Here is a 21838-nt window from a genome sequence, read left to right on the forward strand (position 1 = left end):
GTTTCAAAAATAGAGAAGAAAGGGCAACTAACAGTAGATAATAGGTAGTATATAGTATTGTATAGTATAGTATTGCATTAGAATATAGCTTTCCAGTATGACATACTCATGTTTTGCATACTGCATATCCTCTTGTGCATTTAGCCCATCTGGGCAAGATTTGCGATAAAGATTCATATCATTGTAACAAGTTATAAGTTAGATCACTGGAGATCACCAAAAAAAGATAAGGAAAAAATCCCTAGATCTACCTGCCAACCATAGTTTTCAGGACTAAAACAGGAAAATTTTTTTCTTTAATATGCTAATATGTTTAATATGTTTTACTAATTAAGTAAACTGTAATCTTATCAACAAATGCAGGTGCTGACATTGACTATGCCGAGGATGACATTGACAGCACTGGATCGGGTCTGTTACTCGCCTCCATCAACGGGGATGTAGAGATGGTGCGACTGCTGATACACATGGGGGCGTCGGTGTCGAAGAAAACCGGCGCTGGTATATCATGTGCCCCGCTTCATGGAGCGGCGGGCAATGGTGAGTGGTGTGGTGTGTTAACTCCCATACTCTTCTCAAGTGTAACAGTGGGGGGGTTTATAGGTGCTACCACCTGACCCGGCCGATGGGTCTAGACCGTTTAGCCAAATAGTTAAAGACTGTCGGCATATGAAGCTGGTGCCCGGGTTCTGTGTCTGGGGTTCAAACCCCGGCCTGGGACCAGGAGTGTCTTTCTGTTTCTACTCTCCTAATTCTTACACAAGTTCTGAGTGCTAAGCAGAGAAAGAAGTATGTACCATTTTTTAAATCTTTGCAAGGACATTTGTGTATAATGTCCTTGATCTTTGGTATGACTCAGCCGGGGATCAAACTCACGACCTACCAAATGCAGTGAAGGCGTCAATTAAAACAAATGCCAGTTTGCTAAAAAGATGCCAGTTTAAGCTATAAAGAAGATAGAGCTAAAGATTAAATTGTGAAAGGTCTCTCGGCCAGGCAAGCAAACATGCAAAAACAAGATTTATGACAGTGTATCAGGTGCCTAGTACATGTTTTACTTTATTTGTGTTTATATGTTGCCTAATAGTCTTATTTTTCTTTCGTATTATAAAATGAAAAGAAACCTACAGTGGGTATCACTGGAAGACGAATGAAAAATAGCCCAGACTATGCATGATGTACAAAATGACTAAAAGACTGGTGGACATACCAACAGACTGAACTACTAAGTACATAATACCACCCCAGAAAAGGACAAGAAATAGCCATGCCTTCAAGTACCAGAGTTATCAACCAAGGATTGAGGTGTTCAAGAATTCATTCTTCCCTAGAACTTTCACAGAGTGGAACTCACTGTCACCTAGTACAGTAGGCCCATTGTCATTAGATAGCTTTAAACAATTGTTTTCATTTTTTTTTAATTTACTTCAGAATTCACCTCAAAACAAGGCTCGTGAGAGCCACTTACGTGTTTTAGGTTACAGTGATGACTGCGTGGTCAGATATTTGTTCACCCTTGATTTAAACCGTTGGAGGTTGTAATTAGCGGTGAAACATTCACGGGGAAGCTTGTTCCACAGTGAAGTGGTTCTGGGGAAGAAACTGTCAGCATGAAATTTTCTCTTGACTGATGGACTATGAGGAAGAAAGGGTGATTTTCTGCTGTTGAGGTGGCTAAGCGTGTTCTTGCAGAGAATGTTCTGAGTGGGGGTACGAGGGAGTGAAGTTCAGCAGAGCATCTGCCGTGGAAATATCGATGTTGCTAGCCTAGTAACGCCAGGCTAGCAACATCGCGCCGGTGTGAAAGCGGTTGTAACGTGTTTTGTTTGGAGTTAGATGTTCAAGGGTTATAGGTTTAACAAGTTGCTCTGTGTAGTAGCCAGCTGCTGCCACGCCATGTCACTGTGCGTTGCAAAGCTGGTGTGTTACGCCGAAGGGCAGTTATACTGGCTATTCAGACACAGATACCTACTGGAATGTAACATTGGTTGATGCGTATTTCTCACATTGCAACTCCAACCCAGGGCATACAGAGGTGGTGGAGTTGCTGGTACATCACGGTGCAACGTTGGACACACGGGATGCCTACCAGAGGACGCCACTCATGGCTGCCATTTTGTTCGGACATGTCAACACCGTCCGGCAACTGATTGAGTTTGGAGCAAGGGTTGACCTGGCTGACCGCCGTGGCAGGACGGCCCAGGAGTAAGTGTCAATAGCCTCCGTTCCAGAGGCGTTCCGGAGTGCATTTAATCTCTGATCAAACCTAGATCGCACGCGTTAGAAGCTCCGGTCGCCAATCTAAGATCTAGGTTTGATCAGAAAAAAAGCACCCCCCCCACCACCAAAAAAAAAAAGATGACCGATCCGGGCAAACGCATGCAAAGGAGGCTAAAGTGACCCATGATTTAAGAATGAATGGGCTGTGATCAGCATGTTGGCGGGAGAAAGATTGACAGACAGAATGACTGGCCAGACACAGGAAATGGGGGTAAACTTGAGAGTAGGTTGACAGCACCTGGGTGGGATGAAACCAGTAGGCAGATTGAGAATGACAGGAGGCCTGAAGGTCGGGCACGGGAAATGGGGTGAACTCGAAGGTCACGAAAATCTAAAATACTTCTCTTCTGGAAAGTCTAAAATCTCCCATTTCAGACTTCCTATATGTGTCACATTTTCCACTAGGTACTGCATGGCAGATGTTGTTGGAGAAGACTGTGGCTGTGTACGAAGAGAGCTGATGAAGCTGGTACAACAGGCGATAAAGACCAAGATGTTGCGATGCTGCAACCCTACGTGTGGCAAAGCGGGCCGCAGGTAGGTTTTGTTACCACCAGGTATGCAAGATAATATTGTTTTTGATACATGTGTACGTGCGTTTGTGTATTTGTGTGCGTGTTCATTTTTTTTTGTGTGTGTATGTATGTGAGTGTATGTGTTTCTGTGTGTGAAACACAGAACACACAGTTTGTGTGTGTGTGTATGAGTGTGTATGTATGTGAGTGTATGTGTTTCTGTGTGTTTGTGTGTGTGTATGTGTGTGTGTCAGTCACTGTGTGTGCGTATGTCTGTATGTATGTATGTGCGTGTGTTGTGTGTATATGTGTGTGTGTGTATGTATGTGTGTGTGTGCGTGTATGTGTGTGTGTGCGTGTATGTATGTTTGTACGTGTATGTGTGCGTGTATGTATGTTTTTTTGTACGTGTATGTGTGTGTGTATGTGTATCACTATGCATGTTTACATATGTGTCTGTAACTTTTCTGAATTCTACCATAGTTCTAAACAGCTCGTGTAACTGTTCCCTCCTCTCCAGGTCCACCCTGAAGCTGTGTGCCCAGTGCAAGCTGACCCGGTACTGCAGCCGAGACTGTCAGAAACAACACTGGACTGTCGGACACAAGAAGAGCTGCAGACAAGATACGTGCACTGTCACCGACGCTGAAGTTAGGAAAATCCTAAAAACAATCCAGTCAACAGCAGGGGAAGTGTAGTGTGTCAAAAGGTAGCTTAGAACATGCACAACAAATGCAGCTTTACAGACGTTACAACATTTTGCATCTTTGGTATGAAATGCTTGATCACAACTTAAGTACGGACATAATGTTTTGGGTGACCAAATGTGGGGGTTGTCTCTCTGTCCTAATAGCTGATGTCTGTGATGTATATTGCAAGGCTATAGAACATGTTCAGTACTACAGCTTTTATCTCCTCAAGTTGATGTGCATATGTAAGATAACTCCTCTTTCTGAAGCTGACAACAACATGATAGCAACAGTTATCTGAAAGATTTCAGAATATTTTTTGATCTGATAAGGAATAAAGTTGCAGATCTTACACTATCTTTGTCCAGTGTCCATTCTGGGTATCTGCATCTGTATAGCCAGTATAACTACCCCACAGTGTAACACACAACTTCGCAGGTACATAGGGATGTGGTTGATGTAAAGTTAGGTCCCAAATTGGGAAGAGCATGTGTTCATAATGTGACTTTTATTACACAACAATGTACAAGGTACAAAGTATGGCAGAAATGAGAACAAGTCTAACAAATCAGTCTACGTAGTACAGTACTAGGTGATATGGGATGAAAAGGCGCTTATACAATCATTAAAAGAATTTCTTACGTTTAGACATTCTTTAAAATACTGTCCTATATTCACAATGTATGGATTGTCAAAAGTCAACAAGTATCTGAATTTGCTAGATGAATTCATGGCGAGAAATTCTGGTATAGAAGTTGATATAGTTGCATATAGTGAATTACGTATATCAGAATATTTGGGACAAACAATCAAAAAGTGGTATTCGTCTTCTATTAATTCTGGACAGAATGGACAAACCCTCTGGTCAGCAGGTATTTTCTGAAATCTTCCTGTTTCCATACTTAATTTGTGACAGCCAATCCTGAGTTTTGTGATTGCTCTTCATATATCAAGGCTTTTTATGTATAAAAGGTAGTTTTCCTGTTTATAATGTTTGTCTAAGGTTGAAAGGACGGAAAGTTTTGAATTGTTTCTAATCGTACAGTGCCAATTTTGAATATAAATGTCTTGTAAACGTTGCCGTAACTGAGTGGTAATCAAATTTATATGATAATTCCGCGGGTTTAGCCATATATGTCCAAAACCGTGGTAGTTGAGGATATTATATACATGAACGATCCAGTCATGTTCTTCACAGCTAACAACATTGTATGCCTCACGAAGAAGGGCGTCCTCGGGTAAATTGACTAAACGATGCCAATATTTTATGAGTTGAATTTGTGTATCAATTATAACTGGGAAAGCTCCTAGTTCTCCTCTGACGCCATCATTTGACGCTTTGGAGTGTACACCTAACAGAAATTTCTGAAAGCGCATATCAATAATATCAAATATAAATACTAGTATCAGGACTCAGGGAGTACAGTGCTATGCGCTACAGTCTTATCAGAATGATAGAAAAAGGAGATTAAGTTGTTTTGCTAAAGCCTATCTAGTCATTTGTTCAACATGTCACCAATATTACCCTGCACTGTCTGTATGCATGTGTATTTGTACTCATCATCTTATGTAATGCTTAGCCCGATTTACATAGGATTACTAGCAGCGATTACTCTATAATCTATACATTGTTTCATGTTGCAATTAGCCTATGGTCAAGAACTTGTAAATTAGCTTGTTATACATGATATTCTAGGGTGTTTTTAAGTCCGGATACACCTGTCATGAACATGAAATTTTAACAGGCTGGAATAGAGGTGCCCATGCTAGCATCATATGCATGCCCACTTTTTCAAATTCAGTTGGTTCCTCGCCAGCGTTATGTCCACAGCTCTTCTTGTGTCCGACAGTCCAGTGCTGTTTCTGACAGTCTCGGCTGCAGTACCGGGTCAGCTTGCACTGGGCACACAGCTTCAGGGTGGACCTGGGGAGGAGGGAAAACTTAGACACGCTACTCAGGACTAGTATAAAATTCAGAAATTTATTTTCAACTGCCTTTAGGCCACACCAATTTAATTTGTTGCTTCTCGGATTTTTTTCAGAAAAAATATGAAGTGACAGGGCAAAATGAAAAAGAAAAAACAGGCCAAGGCACCCCATGATAGCCGGAAATGGTACAATACGAACATACCAGGTTGGTTTATAGTCTATACAATAAATTTTGAACTTTGAATGAAATAAAATTGCATTGTTACATTGAAAAGGACTTTGTTCAACTATTGAGGCCAAAATATGTCTTCCATTGAGCATTGTGCAGTTAATTTAGAACCCTTTTTTTTTTGCAAATTAGAAAAGAAATGGACAGGGCCCCAAAAGATTTTTCCTTTTTATTTCCTATCTTTTTAAATATCATTCTTAATGAAAAAACCTCCTCTCGTAATGTATTGTCAATGGCGAGAGGAGGTTTTTAGGGTTTTCCGCCCTTAACGGGCCGGGGTGACCCCGTGACCCGGCGGCTGTCCGCTCGGTACAAACCTCTGGCCTAGATGCGCCGACCAAGCGCAAGAGTTTTCACTCTTGTGATTTCAACTCGCCAAAACGGGCGCTCATCACGTCTGGAGCGGACGGGACGGTATGACGTCATCACCAGCAACAGGTGAGAAGAACTCTTCCCCCCTGTTACAGGTGCAGATAGCGCCAGCCGTCCCACCTGATGCGCTTGGTCGGCGCACCTGGGCGACAGGTGTAGCCTGGTCCCAAAAGATATTTCCTTTTTATTTTCTATCTTTTTAAATATGATTTTATTGAAAAAACCTCCTCTCGTAATGTATTGTCAATGGCGAGAGGAGGTTTTTAGGGTTTTCCGCCCTTAACGGGCCGGGGTGACCCCGTGACCCGGCGGCTGTCCGCTCGGTACAAACCTCTGGCCTAGATGCGCCGACGCAAATTTCCGTCTCGTAAACGGTCGTCGCCTTTCCGAACGGTCGTCGCCTTTTTTCAGAACGGTCGTCGCCTTTCGGAGCGGTCGTCGCCATTTCCGATCGACCGAACTTCAGTTCGGAATATCCGCGACATGTTCGGGACTTCCCCGAGTTCTTTGAATGTGTGAAATCACACTTCCTGAAGATAACATCGCGACCGAAGACGGGCCAGAACTTGGCTAGGTGGATTGAAGTTGCGTGGGTGCTAGTACATGTATTATAATTATAAGTTCCGGGGGTTGAATTATCTAGGTTAGAACTATAGCTAGGTTAGTGTTTGAGAAATTCTCGATTGGAACGGGAAGGGTTTGGGTAACTCTGAACTCGAATGTCTCTGGGTATTTATTTTTCTTGTATGTGAACATGTCCTCTCCCTTTTTTCTTTGTTTCCTTTTGAAATGCGAATAAACATTATTTGAAAAAAAAAACCTCTGAACTAGAACGTTTGTAGGTTTTCATACATTGCTGAATTTGAAACGGGGNTCATCGTGGGAACACCGAGAGGTACCCTTCCGGTTGCCGGCATTCCACCGGACACATTCTTACGTCACAGACCAGATGAACAGAATAAAGGTGTGTACTTCGTAAACCCGGGTAAAATGTGTGACCTCACAGATCAAATGATCACAACAAATACGTGAATTCTGCATTACGTATAGGTCAATACAAGACATCGTCAGAGAATCTGCTGGGTACCTGCCGGGTGCCTGCCGGATACCGACCAAAGAGGGTGACAAAATTTCTAACAAAATACTACTGAAGGAAATTTTTAATTGTGACCACGACAGCCGATGCCCGCCCGACTTCTGAACCCGGCCGGGGCCAGCCGGGGCTACATCCCCGACGGGCACCGGCGTAATTGGGACCTTAGCTTTACAGGTGCAGATGGCGCCAGCCGTCCCACCTGATGCGCTTGGTCGGCGCACCTGGGCGACAGGTGTAGCCTGGCCCAAAAAGATATTTCCTTTTTATTTTCTATCTTTTTAAATATCATTTTATTGAAAAAACCTCCTCTCGTAATGTATTGTCAATGGCGAGAGGAGGTTTTTAGGGTTTTCCGCCCTTAACGGGCCGGGGTGACCCCGTGACCCGGCGGCTGTCCGCTCGGTACAAACCTCTGGCCTAGATGCGCCGACCAAGCGCAAGAGTTTTCACTCTTGTGATTTCAACTCGCCAAAACGGGCGCTCATCACGTCTGGAACGGACGGGACGGTATGACGTCATCACCAGCAACAGGTGAGAAGAACTCTTCCCCCTGTTACAGGTGCAGATAGCGCCAGCCGTCCCACCTGATGCGCTTGGTCGGCGCACCTGGGCGACAGGTGTAGCCTGGTCCCAAAAGATATTTCCTTTTATTTTCTATCTTTTCAAATATCATTTTAATGAAAAAACCTCCTCTCGTAATGTATTGTCAATGGCGAGAGGAGGTTTTTAGGGTTTTCCGCCCTTAACGGGCCGGGGTGACCCCGTGACCCCGCGGTTGTCCGCTCGGTAAAAACCTCTGGCCTAGATGCGCCGACCAAGCGCAAGAGTTTTCACTCTTGTGATTTCAACTCGCCCGCTCATCACGTCTGGAACGGACGGGACGGTATGACGTCATCACCAGCAACAGGTGAGAAGAACTCTTCCCCCCTGTTACAGGTGCAGATAGCGCCAGCCGTCCCACCTGATGCGCTTGGTCGGCGCACCTGGGCGACAGGTGTAGCCTGGCCCCAAAAGATATTTCCTTTTTATTTTCTATCTTTTCAAATATCATTTTAATTGAAAAAACCTCCTCTCGTAATGTATTGTCAATGGCGAGAGGAGGTTTTTAGGGTTTTCCCCCCTTAACGGGCCGGGGTGACCCCGTGACCCGGCGGCTGTCCGCTCGGTACAAACCTCTGGCCTAGATGCGCCGACCAAGCGCAAGAGTTTTCACTCTTGTGATTTCAACTCGCCAAAACGGGCGCTCATCACGTCTGGAGCGGACGGGACGGTATGACGTCATCACCAGCAACAGGTGAGAAGAACTCTTCCCCCCTGTTACAGGTGCAGATAGCGCCAGCCGTCCCACCTGATGCGCTTGGTCGGCGCACCTGGGCGACAGGTGTAGCCTGGTCCCAAAAGATATTTCCTTTTTATTTTCTATCTTTTTAAATATCATTTTATTGAAAAAACCTCCTCTCGTAATGTATTGTCAATGGCGAGAGGAGGTTTTTAGGGTTTTCCGCCCTTAACGGGCCGGGGTGACCCCGTGACCCCGCGGTTGTCCGCTCGGTAAAAAACCTCTGGCCTAGATGCGCCGACCAAGCGCAAGAGTTTTCACTCTTGTGATTTCAACTCGCTCATCACGTCTGGAGCGGACGGGACGGTATGAAGGCATGAGTTGTATTTAACCTCCTTGGTCTGGGTGACCCCGTGACTCGGCGACAAACCGCATCACCCTTGCTCTCGGACTAATACTAAAAACGCTTCACTGACTGGTCAACCAACCTCACCACGCCGGAAAACACCACAATCACAAGGTTATTTGATCAATTCAAAACCTAGTTGAAAATCTACAACGATCGCCGAGCTATGGGGAGCCACTCCTAGCGTGACAACCTCGCAGATCCGGCGATTTACTGCGCACTATTTGGAACCCTGGTCAGAATTAAACTCTGACCCGGAACCTTACGCCAGTTCCTTTTGAGGTCGCAGCACACATGTATTAATGGGCGACCCCCGGGGGTCTTTAACGCGGGTATAGAAAGTAGTACAGCGAATATTCTTTAAGGCTGGGTAGAAAGCCTGACAAGAGCGTCAGCCAGATGTAAATTGTGCTTTGTGGTGTAGGAATGTATCGGGTTTGAGACTGTATGATTTGAATTTTGAAGATTTTGCAGTTCGTGTATAAATGCGCCGTATTGCGCAACTGGCTTTCCGGGTGAGTCGGCTGCAGTTCAGGTCACGTCCGTAGGAGGCGATTTCAAAGTGTACGTTACGAGCAGATACGCCGACAGGGTTTTTTGGTTTCTAGATATTTTGTAGTTTGTACCTTCTTCTGAAACATATTCGATTTTCGTATTTGTGAAGTGCACCCTGCTAGTATAATTCTTACCGCGTCGAAGTGAGTCATCTTGGGGTTCTTGACTATAGGAGGGGGACCAGTTTTGGCGCATGCGGGGAAGGGCCAGTTCGCCCACGATGTTTTTAGTGTTATTATGTTTGAGAATTTTTTTTCTGGTTGAATCCTGGGTCCATTTTGGCCAGTTTTTCAGGTAGGGAGGTCAGACATGTGTTTACTTTTGAAATCCAGAAAGAAATGGTGACCTTTGCCATTGGTGGTGCTATAGAATTACATGTTTTGGGAGGGTTTTTTCCAGCACAAGTCGTGTGTTTCTATGCTGCAGGTTCAAAGGTCAGTGGTTGTTTACATTTAAAGGGCTCTAGCGCTTTAACTAGCAGGAGTCGAAGCCGGGCTTTTTCCAAAAACGGCAACTAGACATGTTTAGCTGTCCAGTGGATGGAATTTTTGGGACCTTGCAATTCTGGTAAGTGTACTTTGAAGCCTGTTTTTGTTCCTTGTTTTGTACAGGATCCAATGGACATATGATTCCCTGCTCCCTCCCCTGTAGAAATCCCCATAGGGCGAAAACTGTGTTCTGCTACCACAAAGCTGCCCGAGTTCTGGTTTACGTGAAGAGAAAAACCGTCATAGGAAGCAGGTAAGGCTCAGAAACGGACAGAAAAGTATTCTAATGTTGAGGGGAATAGTTTAAGACCATTTCTGTGGAAGAAAAAAAAACCGTACTAGGATGATAATTTGTAGACATTTTCGGTATGTGAATATCGTTGAATTAAAGGGGGAGGGGGGCGAAACCTAACATACGTCGACCCTCCCTCGCCACTTACTTGTACGTCGATTTGCATTAGGCAAAGTGGCCTTTTTAGAGTACGTGAAATTATACAGATATGTTAATTGTATAATTTTGTAAAGAATAGCACAAAGCGTACATTACAAAGTCTAGAAACGCGTAGAACTGATTTGTAAAAACAGTAAATAGAGAAGCCTGGTGACCAAACCTATAGGCTATACTGCCGACTCTCTTTCCAGCCTAGCTTTCCATTTTACCCATTGTTTGTGTAGATGTAGAATTGATAACTGAAATATTTTGAGCAAACTCTGTGGTGTGAGTGAGTGAGTGAGTGAGTGAGTGAGTGAGTGAGTGAGTGAGTGAGTGAGTGAGTGAGTAAGTGAGTGAGTGAACAAGCTCGGTGAAGTAAGTGAGTGAGAGAGTTTGATCTTGAGTGAGTGGGTTAGTTAATGAGTGAGTGAGTGAGTGAGAGAGTGATCATCAAGATCTAACATTTATTTTGTCGCAACATAGAAGCAAATTTATTCAAATGCAAAAAAAATGCAACACGCTAGAATTATGGTGGGTTACGTTGTAATGCATTAGGTTAAAATTGTTGAAGTCAGAACTCTTTCAACCTAATTTTATCATTGACAATTCTGACAATCTGTACGATTTCTTTATTTTTTCAACAGGCTCAACATGGCAGCGACAGGACTCGGGTCTTCCATTGGAGTTGGTCAGAACTGCTGTGATGGGTCTCCCACCGGGGTTTGCCAAGTCGTCTGTGACAGCAAAAAAAGCAATGTTCAAGGCCAGGCGGCAGCACAAGTCAACTTGAATATCGCTGGTGAGAAACCCTAACGCTGGTGAGAAACCCTACATGTGTGAGTACAGGGCAGCTTACAAGTCTACCTTATCCCTACATATGAGAACCCATACAGGAGAAAAACCTTACAAGTGTGACCAGTGTGACTATTCTGCAGCACAGAAATCTGATTTGTATCAAGCAAAACACTCTGGTGAGAAACCCTACATGTGTGGGGACAATGGGTGCAGGGCAGCTAGAAATTTTGACTTATCCGTACATATGAGAAGCCATACAGGATAAAAACCCTACAAGTGTGACCAGTGTGACTATTCTGAAGCGCATAAAATAAGTTTGGACCAACATCTAGCAAAACACACCGGTGAGAAACCCTACATGTGTGGGGAGTGTGGATACAGAACAGCTGTGAGGGCCAGCTTATCCAAGCATATGAGAACCCATACAGGAGAAAGGCCCTACAAGTGTGACCAGTGTGACTATTCTGCAGCATGGAAATACACCTTAGATAATCATAAAGCAAAACACACCGGTGAGAAACCCTACTTGTGTGGGGAGTGTGGATACAGGGCAACTCGAAAGTCTCGCTTATCCCAACATATGAGAACCCATACAGGAGAAAAACCCTACAAGTGTGACCAGTGTGACTTTTCTGCAACACGGAAATTTAATTTAGACCGACATATAGTAAAGCACACCGATGAGAAACCTTACATGTGTGGGGAGTGTTGGTACAGGACAGCTCAAAAGCACAACTTGTCCCAACATATGAGAACCCATACAGGAGAAAAACCCTTAACGGTTCACACCCCAGTTCTTCCGCGACCGGGGTCCGTGATAGTCCGTTGTAAAAAAGTGACGAAAGGGTTTTGAGGGTCCAAGTTTGAGGTGACATTTCTTATAAACTGCCACGAAGTATCATTAAACATTAACATGGCTGAAGAGTGTAAGAAATGGTGATTTTGGGGTGAAAATTTCTTTTGGCTCCGAACCTTACTTCCGGGTATCCTTGCGCGCCAAGTGTAATCCGCCCGTTTGACCTAGTTTTCGCTCTGTGGCTTCGTAGGGGTGGATTTGCAACCCCTCGCGCCGTGGACTGTTTAGAAAATTACAGTACTAGAATTTTCTTTATAATTTACTCGGGTATAGTCAAGGCTTGGGTCTTTCTGCCAGCATCAGTCATTTCTGCCGGAAAATTTTTTTGTGGGATTATCCTACGCGAAAATTCGCAATTTTGGGCATTAATTTTGGAGTGAAAATAATGTTTTTTCCGTTGATTTTACCAAACTTAAAAAGGTTGAAGAAACCAAACTCAGCTTGTCTTGTAGCTGAAGAGATACCCTTTCGTCCCATATACAGTTATTCTCCTTCCGAATTATTCCACGCCAGAGACGGTCGCTAGATTTGAGGGTGTGCAGCTTCGAAAAGAGGCCCCAAATAAACTGGGGTGTGCCCCCTAAAAGTGTGACCAGTGTGACTATTGTACAGCATGGAAATCTCATTTAGACCGACATATAGTAAAGCACACCGGTGAGAAACCCTACACCTAAGTCTCACCTAACCCAATACATGAGAACCCATACAGGAGAAAAACCCTACAAGTGTGACCAGTGTGACTATTCTGCTGCACAGAAATCCTCTCTGGATAATCATATTATGACACATGCTGGTGACAAACCCTGCATATGGAGTGTGGATACAGGACAGTTAATTCCAAATCATCCACACACGTGAGAACCCATACAGGAGAAAAACCCTACAAATGAGACCAGTGTGACTATTCTGCTGGACAGAAATCCAGTTAAGCAGTTTGGACAAACACAATGTTGCACATGACTATCGATGTGAAAGTGTGGATACAGGACAGCTCAAAAGTCCAACAAGGCAAACTCCCCACTGTTGGGAGCTAAACAACTCTTTCTGTTTCCTGAACAATTACTTTAGGTGCTGTGTCTATGTTGGACAGGACCACAGTCAAACCCAGAGTTCTGTTTAAAAAATGTTGTATATATAGACAGGGTATAGCATGAGTGTCAATACATAACAGTGAATATCTAAGTGTTTTGTAATTTGAATGGTGAATATGCACCCTACAAAATTGTACACTGAGATGTTAAGAAATCTGTAATTTGTTGAGGCATTGATTATGATGAAAAGCGAGAAAAGGGACATCTTATTGTGAGGTTGCGATTTTTACTTGTAAAGGGCTATATATAATACACCTGTAGACCTACAGCGCCTCCTTGCAGAATCATTCTGCATTGCAGCCGCGGATAATTACTGTACACAAGTCTGATTATTCACAACATGAACAGAACTGCAGAAATCTTGAAGGCAGTATCGAGATTTCCTGTCATTTCATTGAAGAGTCGATTTGCATTGTCCTGTAATGTCTGCATGTTCCTACTTGTAAGGAAAGAAAGTAAAAGAAATGTTGTGGAAATCTGGAAATACCAACTTGTTATATTGATCGGTATTCCCTGTACAAATGTTGTAAATCTCAAGATATAAATAAAAGTTCAATCCTAGGAAAAGGATGGCTTTGAATGTTCTTGGTTTAAAAAATCTAATAGTACTGGAGTGAATCATATTTATTCATTCCTGAGCGAAGCCTGTTGGAGACTATATCGGAGTCTGTAAGAAGCCTGTCTGAGACTACACCGGAGCCCTAAGAAAAGCCTGTTGGAGACTACACCGAAGCCCTGAGAGAAGCCTGTTGGAGACTACACCGAAGCCCTGAGAGAAGCCTGTTGGAGACTACACCGGAGCCCTAAGAGAAGCCCGTTGGAGACTATGTCGAAGCCCTGAGAGAAGCCTGTTGGAGACTACACTGGAGCCCTAAGAGAAGCCTGTTGGAGGCTACACCAGAGCCCTGAGAGAAGCCTGTTGGAGACTACACTGGAGCCCTGAGAGAAGCCTGTTGGAGACTAGCCTGTTGGAGACTAGACCAGAGCCCTAAGAGAATCCTGTTGGAGACTACACTGGAGCCCTGAGAGAAGCCTGTTGGAGACTAGCCTGTTGGAGACTAGACCAGAGCCCTAAGAGAATCCTGTTGGAGACTACGCAGGAGCCCTGAGAGAAGCGTGTTGGAGACTACACCAGCATCCCGAAAGAAGCCTGTTGGAGACTACGCAGGAGCCCGCAAAAGTACCTAAGTAACGGGTTCCTCCCTCAGTACTCGGTGAGTCAGTACTGAAGGTGCCTTCCGAACTGAACTTCCAGTTCGGAAGTTCTGTCAGAACTGGGCGTCCAGATCTGAGGCGACTTCAGAACTGGAAAACTCTGAATCAGTTCTGGAAACCGAGAACTGAACGTTCCTTCCGTACTGGAAAACGCGGAGCGGCTTTGGCGTGAGTATAGCCCGGCTTACAAGCGCTGCCGGGCGGTAGTAAAGCCGGGCAAGCTGCCGGACGGCCGCCGCAACATAAGGCGAACACGGCTGCCGGAGGACAACGAGAATACCTACAGGAAGCGTCTACGGGAGACGAGAGAAACTGAGGCGGCTAACAACGAAGAGCGGGCTGTTGAAGATCGGCACATCGACCAGTTATAGACCAATACTAGTTTATACGTTGGTGATGTCAGCAAGGCTACTTCTACTACTGTATTGAGACATATCGTATTCAGTACTGGAACATCCCAGTACAATTAGAACGTGAGAACAGGAAGCCCAGTTCGGAAATAATTTGAAAACTCGGCTTCCAGTACTGTAGAGTCACTTTTACTGGTCAATCCAGTACGGAACCCGTTACTTAGGTACATCGACACTCGGCTTTCCAGTACTGAATGACCTCCGAACTGGGTACTACTGACCAGTACTGAATGACCAGTTGAACCAGCCTTCCTGTAGCCGGGACGCAACACAGTACTGGGGTCCGAGTACCGACGGGCGTTCAGGTCTGGAAAACGAGTTCCGAAACAAGATTCAGTTATGAACTTCCAGTTCTGACGAAGCTTCAGTACTGGAATAACGCCGTTCCGAACTGGAATTCCAGTTTAGAGCTTTCTTCAGAACTGGGCGCCGAGTATCGACGCTATTTTCTCCACGGTTTCCGTACTGGGCGCCCAGTAAGGAACCCGTTACTTTCGTACCTTTGCCAGGAGCCCTGAGAGAAGCCAGTTGGAGACTACACCGAAGCCCTGAGAGAAGCCTGTTGGAGACTACTCTGTAGCCCTTAAAGAGAAAACTGTTGGAGACTACAACGGAGCCCTGAGAGAAGCCTGTTCGAGGCGCTTGTTACGTTGTTAAGGTGGTCGGTTTGAACGCAGAACGTTGACATTATTAACACAGCTTAACGTTCAAACCGACGCCAAATGCACTACATGGGTAATCAGGCACACAACTTTACCTTTGACCCACCTGGCGTTCACCTCTGTTCTCGTGGGACGAAGGAAGGACAAAGCTGCCCGAGTTAGGGCAGGAAGCAGGTAAGGCTTAGAAACGGACAGAAAAAAGTTCTGATGTTGATGGGAATAGTTTAAGACCATTTCTGTGGAAGAAGAACCGCGGTAGGATGATAATTTGTAGGCATTTTCGGTATGTGAATATCGTTGAATTAAAGGGGGAGGGGGGCGAAACCTAACATACGTCGACCCTCGCCACTTACATGTACGTCGATTTGCATCAGGCAAAGTGGCCTTTTTAGAGTACGTGAAATTATATAGAAATGTAAATTGTATTGTAAAGAATCGCACAAGGCGTACATTACAAAATCTAGAAACGCTTAGAACTGATTTGTAAAAACAGTAAATAGAGAAGCCTGGTGACCAAACCTATAGGCTATACTGCCGACTCTCTTTCCAGCCTAGCGAATGGAGTCATCTTACCCATTGTTCGTAGTCGTAGAAGTAATAAATGGTATGATATAAAATGTTTTAAGAAATTGGTGGTGTGAGTGAGTGATTGTAAGATCTCACAATTTATGATTTTGGAACAACATGGAAGCAAATTTATTCAAATTATGCGAGAAAAACAACACGTTAGAATTATGTTGGGTTACGTTGTAATGCATTAGGTTAAAATTGTAAAGCTTGGTGAAGTTAGAATTTTTTAAAGCTTGTTTTCTATAAATTCTATTTTACCATTGACATCTTACAACGCTTAATCTGTATAATTTCTTCAATTTTTTTTCATTAGGCTGAACATGGCAATGGCAGGACAGGGGTCTCCCACCGGAGTTGGTCAGAACTGCTGTGATGGGTCTCCCACCGGAGTTTCTCAGGTCGACTGTGACAGCAAAACAAGCAATGTTCAGGACCAGGCGGCAGCACAACAAGTCAATTTGGATAACGCTGGTGAGAAACCTTACATCTGTGGGGAGTGTGGGTACAGGGCGACTTACAAGTCTACCATATCCCGACATATGAGAACCCATACAGGAGAAAAACAATACAAATGTGACCAGTGTGACTATTCTGCTGCACTGAAAGCTAATTTAGACTATCATCTCACTAAGCACACAGGTGAGAAACCCTACATGTGTGGGGAGTGTGGGTACAGGACATCTAACAAGTCTCACTTGTCCCGACATATGAGAAAACATACAGGAGAAAAACCCTACAAATGTGACCAGTGTGACTATTCTGCTGCACATAAATTCACTTTGGACAAACATCTAACAATGCATGCTGGTGAGAAACCCTACATGTGTGGGGAGTGTGGATATAGAACAGCTTACAAGTCTACCTTATCCCTACATATGAGAACCCATACAGGAGAAAAACCCTACAAGTGTGACCAGTGTGACTATTCTGCTATAGAAAAATCCACTTTGGCCAAACATTTAGTAAAACACACCGGTGACAAACCCTACATGTGTGGGGAGTGTGGGTACAAGACAGCTATCAAGTCTCACTTATCCCAACACATGAGAACCCATACAGGAGAAAAACCCTACAAGTGTGACCAGTGTGACTATTCTGCAGCGCATAAAATCAGTTTGGACCAACATCTAGCAAAACACACTGGTGAGAAACCCTACATGTGTGGGGAGTGTGGGTACAGAACAGCTTACAAGTCTGACTTATCCCGACATATGAGAACCCACACAGGAGAAAAACCCTACAAGTGTGACCAGTGTGACTATTCTGCAGCACGGAAATCATCCTTGGACAAACATATATCAAAACACACAGATAAGAAACCCTACATGTGTAGGGAGTGTGGGTACAGGACAACTCGAAAGTACTACTTATCCTTACATATGAGAGTGCATACAGGAGAAAAACCCTACAAGTGTGACCAGTGTGACTATTCTGCAGCACGGAAATCCACCTTAGATGATCATAAATCAAAACACACGGGTGAGAAACCCTACATGTGTGGGGAGTGTGGGTACAGGACCACTTACCGGTTTTCCTTAGCCAAACACATGAAAGGCCATACAGAAGAAAAAACCCACAAGTGTCACCAGTGTAGCTATTCCGCGGACTCTAAGACTGCCCTAAGTCAACATATGAAAATTCACACGGAGGCACCAACTCTGCAACTGTGACCATCTCGTAGTGACATTTAGTGCGCCCAATCTTGTCTTAACTATATACAGTTTCTCTCCATTCATATCATGATTAAGTATATATTGCAATAGTGCTCATTATCTTCTTCTATTTAAAAATAGGCGAAATATTTTGTAAAATTTAACAAAATTTGCAAAATGGGAAAACCTTCTCCCTATGAAACGTCATTGTCATGTACTTTGAACTGCATCCACTGCGTTCTGATTACCCAACAAAAGTTCAGTTACAAGAATATTTCTAAGAAGCCTAATGCACACTTTGTTCTTTAATAGTAGGTATCAATTGTTTAGAACAGAAATCATATTTTTAGTTATTTAGAACTGAAGTGGAAGAACATTTAAGTTGAAAGTATTTATTGGATAATGTACGTATACATGTAATCAGTACTTAACATAGGTAAGTGATTGTAGACAATAGATGAAACGTAGTCGTTGAAATAGTATGAATGGAGCTTCGATTTCTTGTTAATACTTACTTTGACGAAGTGCGTGCCTATATGTACAACAAATATCTTGACTAATAAAATATCAACTCTGTAAACTAGCATTTGGTTCGCTTCAGTTTCCAACATTAGTAATTTTACAATTTTAAAAACGTAGGCGTTATGTTGTAGGCGAGACTTTACGAGTAAAAGTTCTTGTTTGTTTTTAGTTTTTTTCCGAAAATGTATCTACAGAGCATTAAAGGAAAAAAAACATAAGGTATAACGTTACATTACAAATCTAGAAAAAAACGATTTGTGAAAACAGCGAAATATGAATAGACCAGACCAAACCTTTATGTCAATTTGGGTTGTGTAGCGTATTTCGGCTTAGAACCAAGAGGTCTGGGGTTCGAATCCTGCCATGTCACCGATCTCTCAGGTGAAAAGGAGAATGTCAGAATGATCATTTTCATGATCGTTGGTATTAAAAGAAAACAAAAACCAACCAACCATAAGACGTACATTACAAATCTAGAAAAATCTGATTTGTGAAAACAGCGAAATGTTATTATGAATAGACCAGACCAAACCTATGATGCCGAGTCTCTTTCCAACCTAATTTTATCGTTGGCAGCTTTTAAGGCTTAATTTTTAATAATTTCTTCTTTTTCCAATTAGACTGAACATGGCAACGACAGGACAAGGGTCTCCCACCGGAGTTGGCGAGAACTTAGATGATGGGTCTCCCACCGGGGTTTCCAGGTCGACTGTGACAGCAAAACGAGCAATGTTCAAGGCCAGGCGGCAGCACAACAAGTCAACTCGGATAACGCTGGTGAGAAACCCTGCGTGTGTGGGGAGTGTGGGTACAGGACATGCCATAAGACACACTTATCCCGACACATGAGAACCCATACAGGAGAAAAACCCTACAAGTGTGACCAGTGTGACTATTCTGCAGCACAGAAAGACACCTTAGGTAATCATAAAAGCAAAAACACTCTGGTGAGAAACCCTACATGTGTGGGGGGTGTGGGTACAGGACAGCTAGAAATTCTGACTTATCCAAACATATGAGAGCTCATACAGGGGAAAAACCCTACAAGTGTGACCGGTGTGACTACTCTGCAGCACTCAAGTCCTCTTTGGACTTACATCTAGCAAAACACACCGGTGAGAAACCCTACATGTGTGGGGAGTGTGGGTACAGCACAGCTTACAAGTCTGTCTTATCTAAACATATGAGAACCCATACAGGAGAAAAACCCTACAAGTGTGACCAGTGTGACTATTCTGCAGCACAGAAATCCACCTTAGATAATCATAAAACAAAACACACTGGTGAGAAACCCTACATGTGTGGGGAGTGTGGGTACAGGACAGCTAAAAAGTCTGTCTTATCCGAACATATGAGAACCCATACAGGAGAAAAACCCTACAAGTGTGACCAGTGTGACTATTCTGCAGCAAAGAAATACACCTTAGATAATCATAAAACAAAACACACCGGTGAGAAACCCTACATGTGTGGGGAGTGTGGGTACAGGACAGCTCTAAGGTCTACCTTATCCCGACACATGAGAGCCCATACAGGAGAAAAACCCTACAAGTGTGACCAGTGTAGCTATTCTGCAGCCTCTGATGCTATCCTATCTCGACATATAAAAATCCATACAGAGGCACCAACTCTGTAACTGTGATTATCTCATAGCGCCTTTTAGTTTTCTCAATCTTTCCTTAGTAGTTTTGCCATACTAAAAAACAACCATAAGAATATATCACGTTAATATTCAAAAATATTTGAGCTAAATATTCTTTAAAAGTTTATAATAAATGTATTTTCAAACAGCTGGTAATAGTTCTTTCCAAACGAAATGCCATTGTCTTGTACTTCTTTATTTCTAATTTATGTACAACTATAATGTACAGTAGGCACAATGATAATTCTCATTTCTTGGTTTTCTTTATCAGCCCATATATTCTGTTTTGTTTTCAGTTCTTTTCACAAAATAAATCATTTTTGTATCTATCATGAATTGTGTAAAAACAGTTAACTTGATGGTATTGATTGGATAATGTATATATGCATAGTCAGTAATTAACATTGGCAAGTGATCGTACACAGAATTTCAAAGGTAGAAGTTAGTGTTGTTTGTATGAATGTGCTATCTTCGTGTTTCTATAATAGTTCGCTCTGACGGAGTATGTTCCCATATGTACTACAAAAATAGCTTTGGACCAATATCAACTCTGTAAACTATCGTTTGGTTTCGGTAAAACATTTAAAGCCGATAGTATAGCAACTGTATGAAGTGATTTTAGACTAGGGAAAAGCTATAGACGTTATGTTGTGTACGAGCAGATAGAATTCCCTTAATAGAATATGTAGCAACATATATTTACCACTAACACAATTAAATAGTTCAGTACATTGAACACAATGCCTTCCAGTGACCCTTTTTTTCATGAATAGAGTTTTTCAATTGGTCACAAAACATAGAAATCTCGCCAAAAAGCAGTTACTCGAGCAACTGGATATGATTTTGGAAACGGTCAAACATAGAAATCACCATTCAGGCCAAACTGTTATTTTCTATCTTCTTTTCACATAATATTATACTAGACAAGAAAATCGGGCGCATTTTACGTTGTTTTGGTGGTCTACTTGTAAAAGTGTGTAAAACGTTTATATTGTGAGGAAACTAAAACGTAACGTGCCACCCGACGTCAATTGTACTACATGGGTAATCAGGCAAACAAGTTCACCTTTAACCCAAAGGATATTCACCTCTGACCACGACGGAAGGACAAAGCTGCCCGAGTTCCGGTTTACATGAAGAGAAAAACCATCATAGGAAGCAGGTAAGGCTTAGAAACGAACAGAAAAGTATTCTAATGTTGAGGGGAATAGTTTACTTTAAGACCATTTCTGTGGAAGAAGAACCGCAGTAGGATGATGATTTGTAGGCATTTTCGGGATGTGAATATCGTTGAATTAAAGGGGGAGGGGGCGAAACCTAACATACGTTTGGAGGTTCGACCCTCGCCACTTAGTTTCATGTACGTCATGCTGCATCAGGCAAAGTGGCCTTTTTTGGAGGACGTGGAATGGTATAGAAAAACAGCAATTTTAACTGGATTGTAAAGAAACGCAATGTGGGGTTGTGTAACGTATTTTTGTCTGGGCATTAATCGGCTTAGAACCAAGAGGTCTGGGGTTCGAATCCTGCCAAATCACCGACCCTGTGTCCTTGGGGAAAGGCACTCTTTGTGTGTGTGTGTGCATGTATGCGTGTGTGTGTGTGTTGATGAGTGAGTGAGTGGGTGGGTGAGTTAGCGAGTGTGTATGTGTGTGTGAGTGTGTATGTGTGTGTGAGTGTGTATGCGTGTGTGTGTGTGTGTGTGCATGTGTGTGTGTGTATGTGTGTGTGTGTGTGTGTGTGTGTGTGTGTGTGTGTATGTGTGTGTGTGTGTGTGCATTTATGCGTGTGTATGCGTGTGTGTGCATCTGTATGTGTGTGTGTATGTGTGTGTGTGTGTGTGTGAGTGTGTGCGCGCGCGCACGTGTGTGTGTGTGTGTGTGTGTGCATGTGTGCGTGTGTACATGTATTTTGTCGAACAGCAAATGAGCCCAATTTAAGAGTTGCAATGACTATATCCTTGTATCATTTATTGAGTTGTCATGAATTACGTTTCAATCTAATTGGGAAAATGCATTGTTTTCTGCAAATCTCCATGATTTCTCCATTTTCTCATTTTAAGCTGAACATGGCAATGGCAGAACACGGGTCTCCCACCGGAGTTGGTCAGAACTACTGTGATGGGTCTCCCACCGGGGTTTCCCAGGTCGAC

The 21838-nt window shown here is 43.3% G+C and overlaps 2 protein-coding genes and 1 pseudogene across 2 annotated transcripts in view; all 3 read left to right on the forward strand.

The window, feature by feature from the left end:
* The window catches only part of LOC109486706 (tankyrase-1-like), a 10074-nt gene extending 6394 nt beyond the window's left edge, over positions 1 to 3680 (forward strand). The window contains exons 3-5 of the mRNA XM_019790599.1: positions 2025 to 2205; positions 2686 to 2817; positions 3316 to 3680. Coding sequence (XP_019646158.1) covers positions 2025 to 2205; positions 2686 to 2817; positions 3316 to 3493 — 491 coding nt within the window. The 3' untranslated portion in view covers positions 3494 to 3680. The remainder of the gene's footprint in view (positions 1 to 2024; positions 2206 to 2685; positions 2818 to 3315) is intronic.
* Positions 3681 to 8294: 4614 nt separating this feature from the next.
* On the forward strand, positions 8295 to 18057 carry LOC109486657 (zinc finger protein 93-like). The gene is made up of 4 exons (XM_019790510.1): positions 8295 to 8404; positions 11361 to 11578; positions 16486 to 17013; positions 17098 to 18057. Exons 1-4 carry the CDS (start codon positions 8295 to 8297, stop codon positions 17538 to 17540), a joined length of 1299 nt encoding a protein of 432 aa, XP_019646069.1. The 3' UTR covers positions 17541 to 18057.
* Positions 18058 to 18981: 924 nt separating this feature from the next.
* On the forward strand, positions 18982 to 19532 carry LOC109486718 (annotated as a pseudogene).
* The last annotated feature ends 2306 nt before the right edge of the window (positions 19533 to 21838 follow it).

Source organism: Branchiostoma belcheri, unplaced genomic scaffold, assembly GCF_001625305.1.
Source record: "Branchiostoma belcheri isolate BF01 breed outbred unplaced genomic scaffold, Haploidv18h27 scaffold82, whole genome shotgun sequence".
NCBI lineage: Eukaryota > Metazoa > Chordata > Leptocardii > Amphioxiformes > Branchiostomatidae > Branchiostoma > Branchiostoma belcheri.

Excerpts from the sequence above, each read along its gene's own strand:
- LOC109486657 (XM_019790510.1), top strand. The coding sequence starts at position 8,295 with ATGCGCCGACCAAGCGCAAGAGTTTTCACTCTTGTGATTTCAACTCGC. Across the intron at positions 8,405-11,360 it reads GACGTCATCACCAGCAACAG|TTCTGAAGCGCATAAAATAA; the intron begins GTGAGAAGAACT and ends CCAGTGTGACTA. Across the intron at positions 11,579-16,485 it reads TCATAAAGCAAAACACACCG|ACTATCATCTCACTAAGCAC; the intron begins GTGAGAAACCCT and ends AAGCTAATTTAG.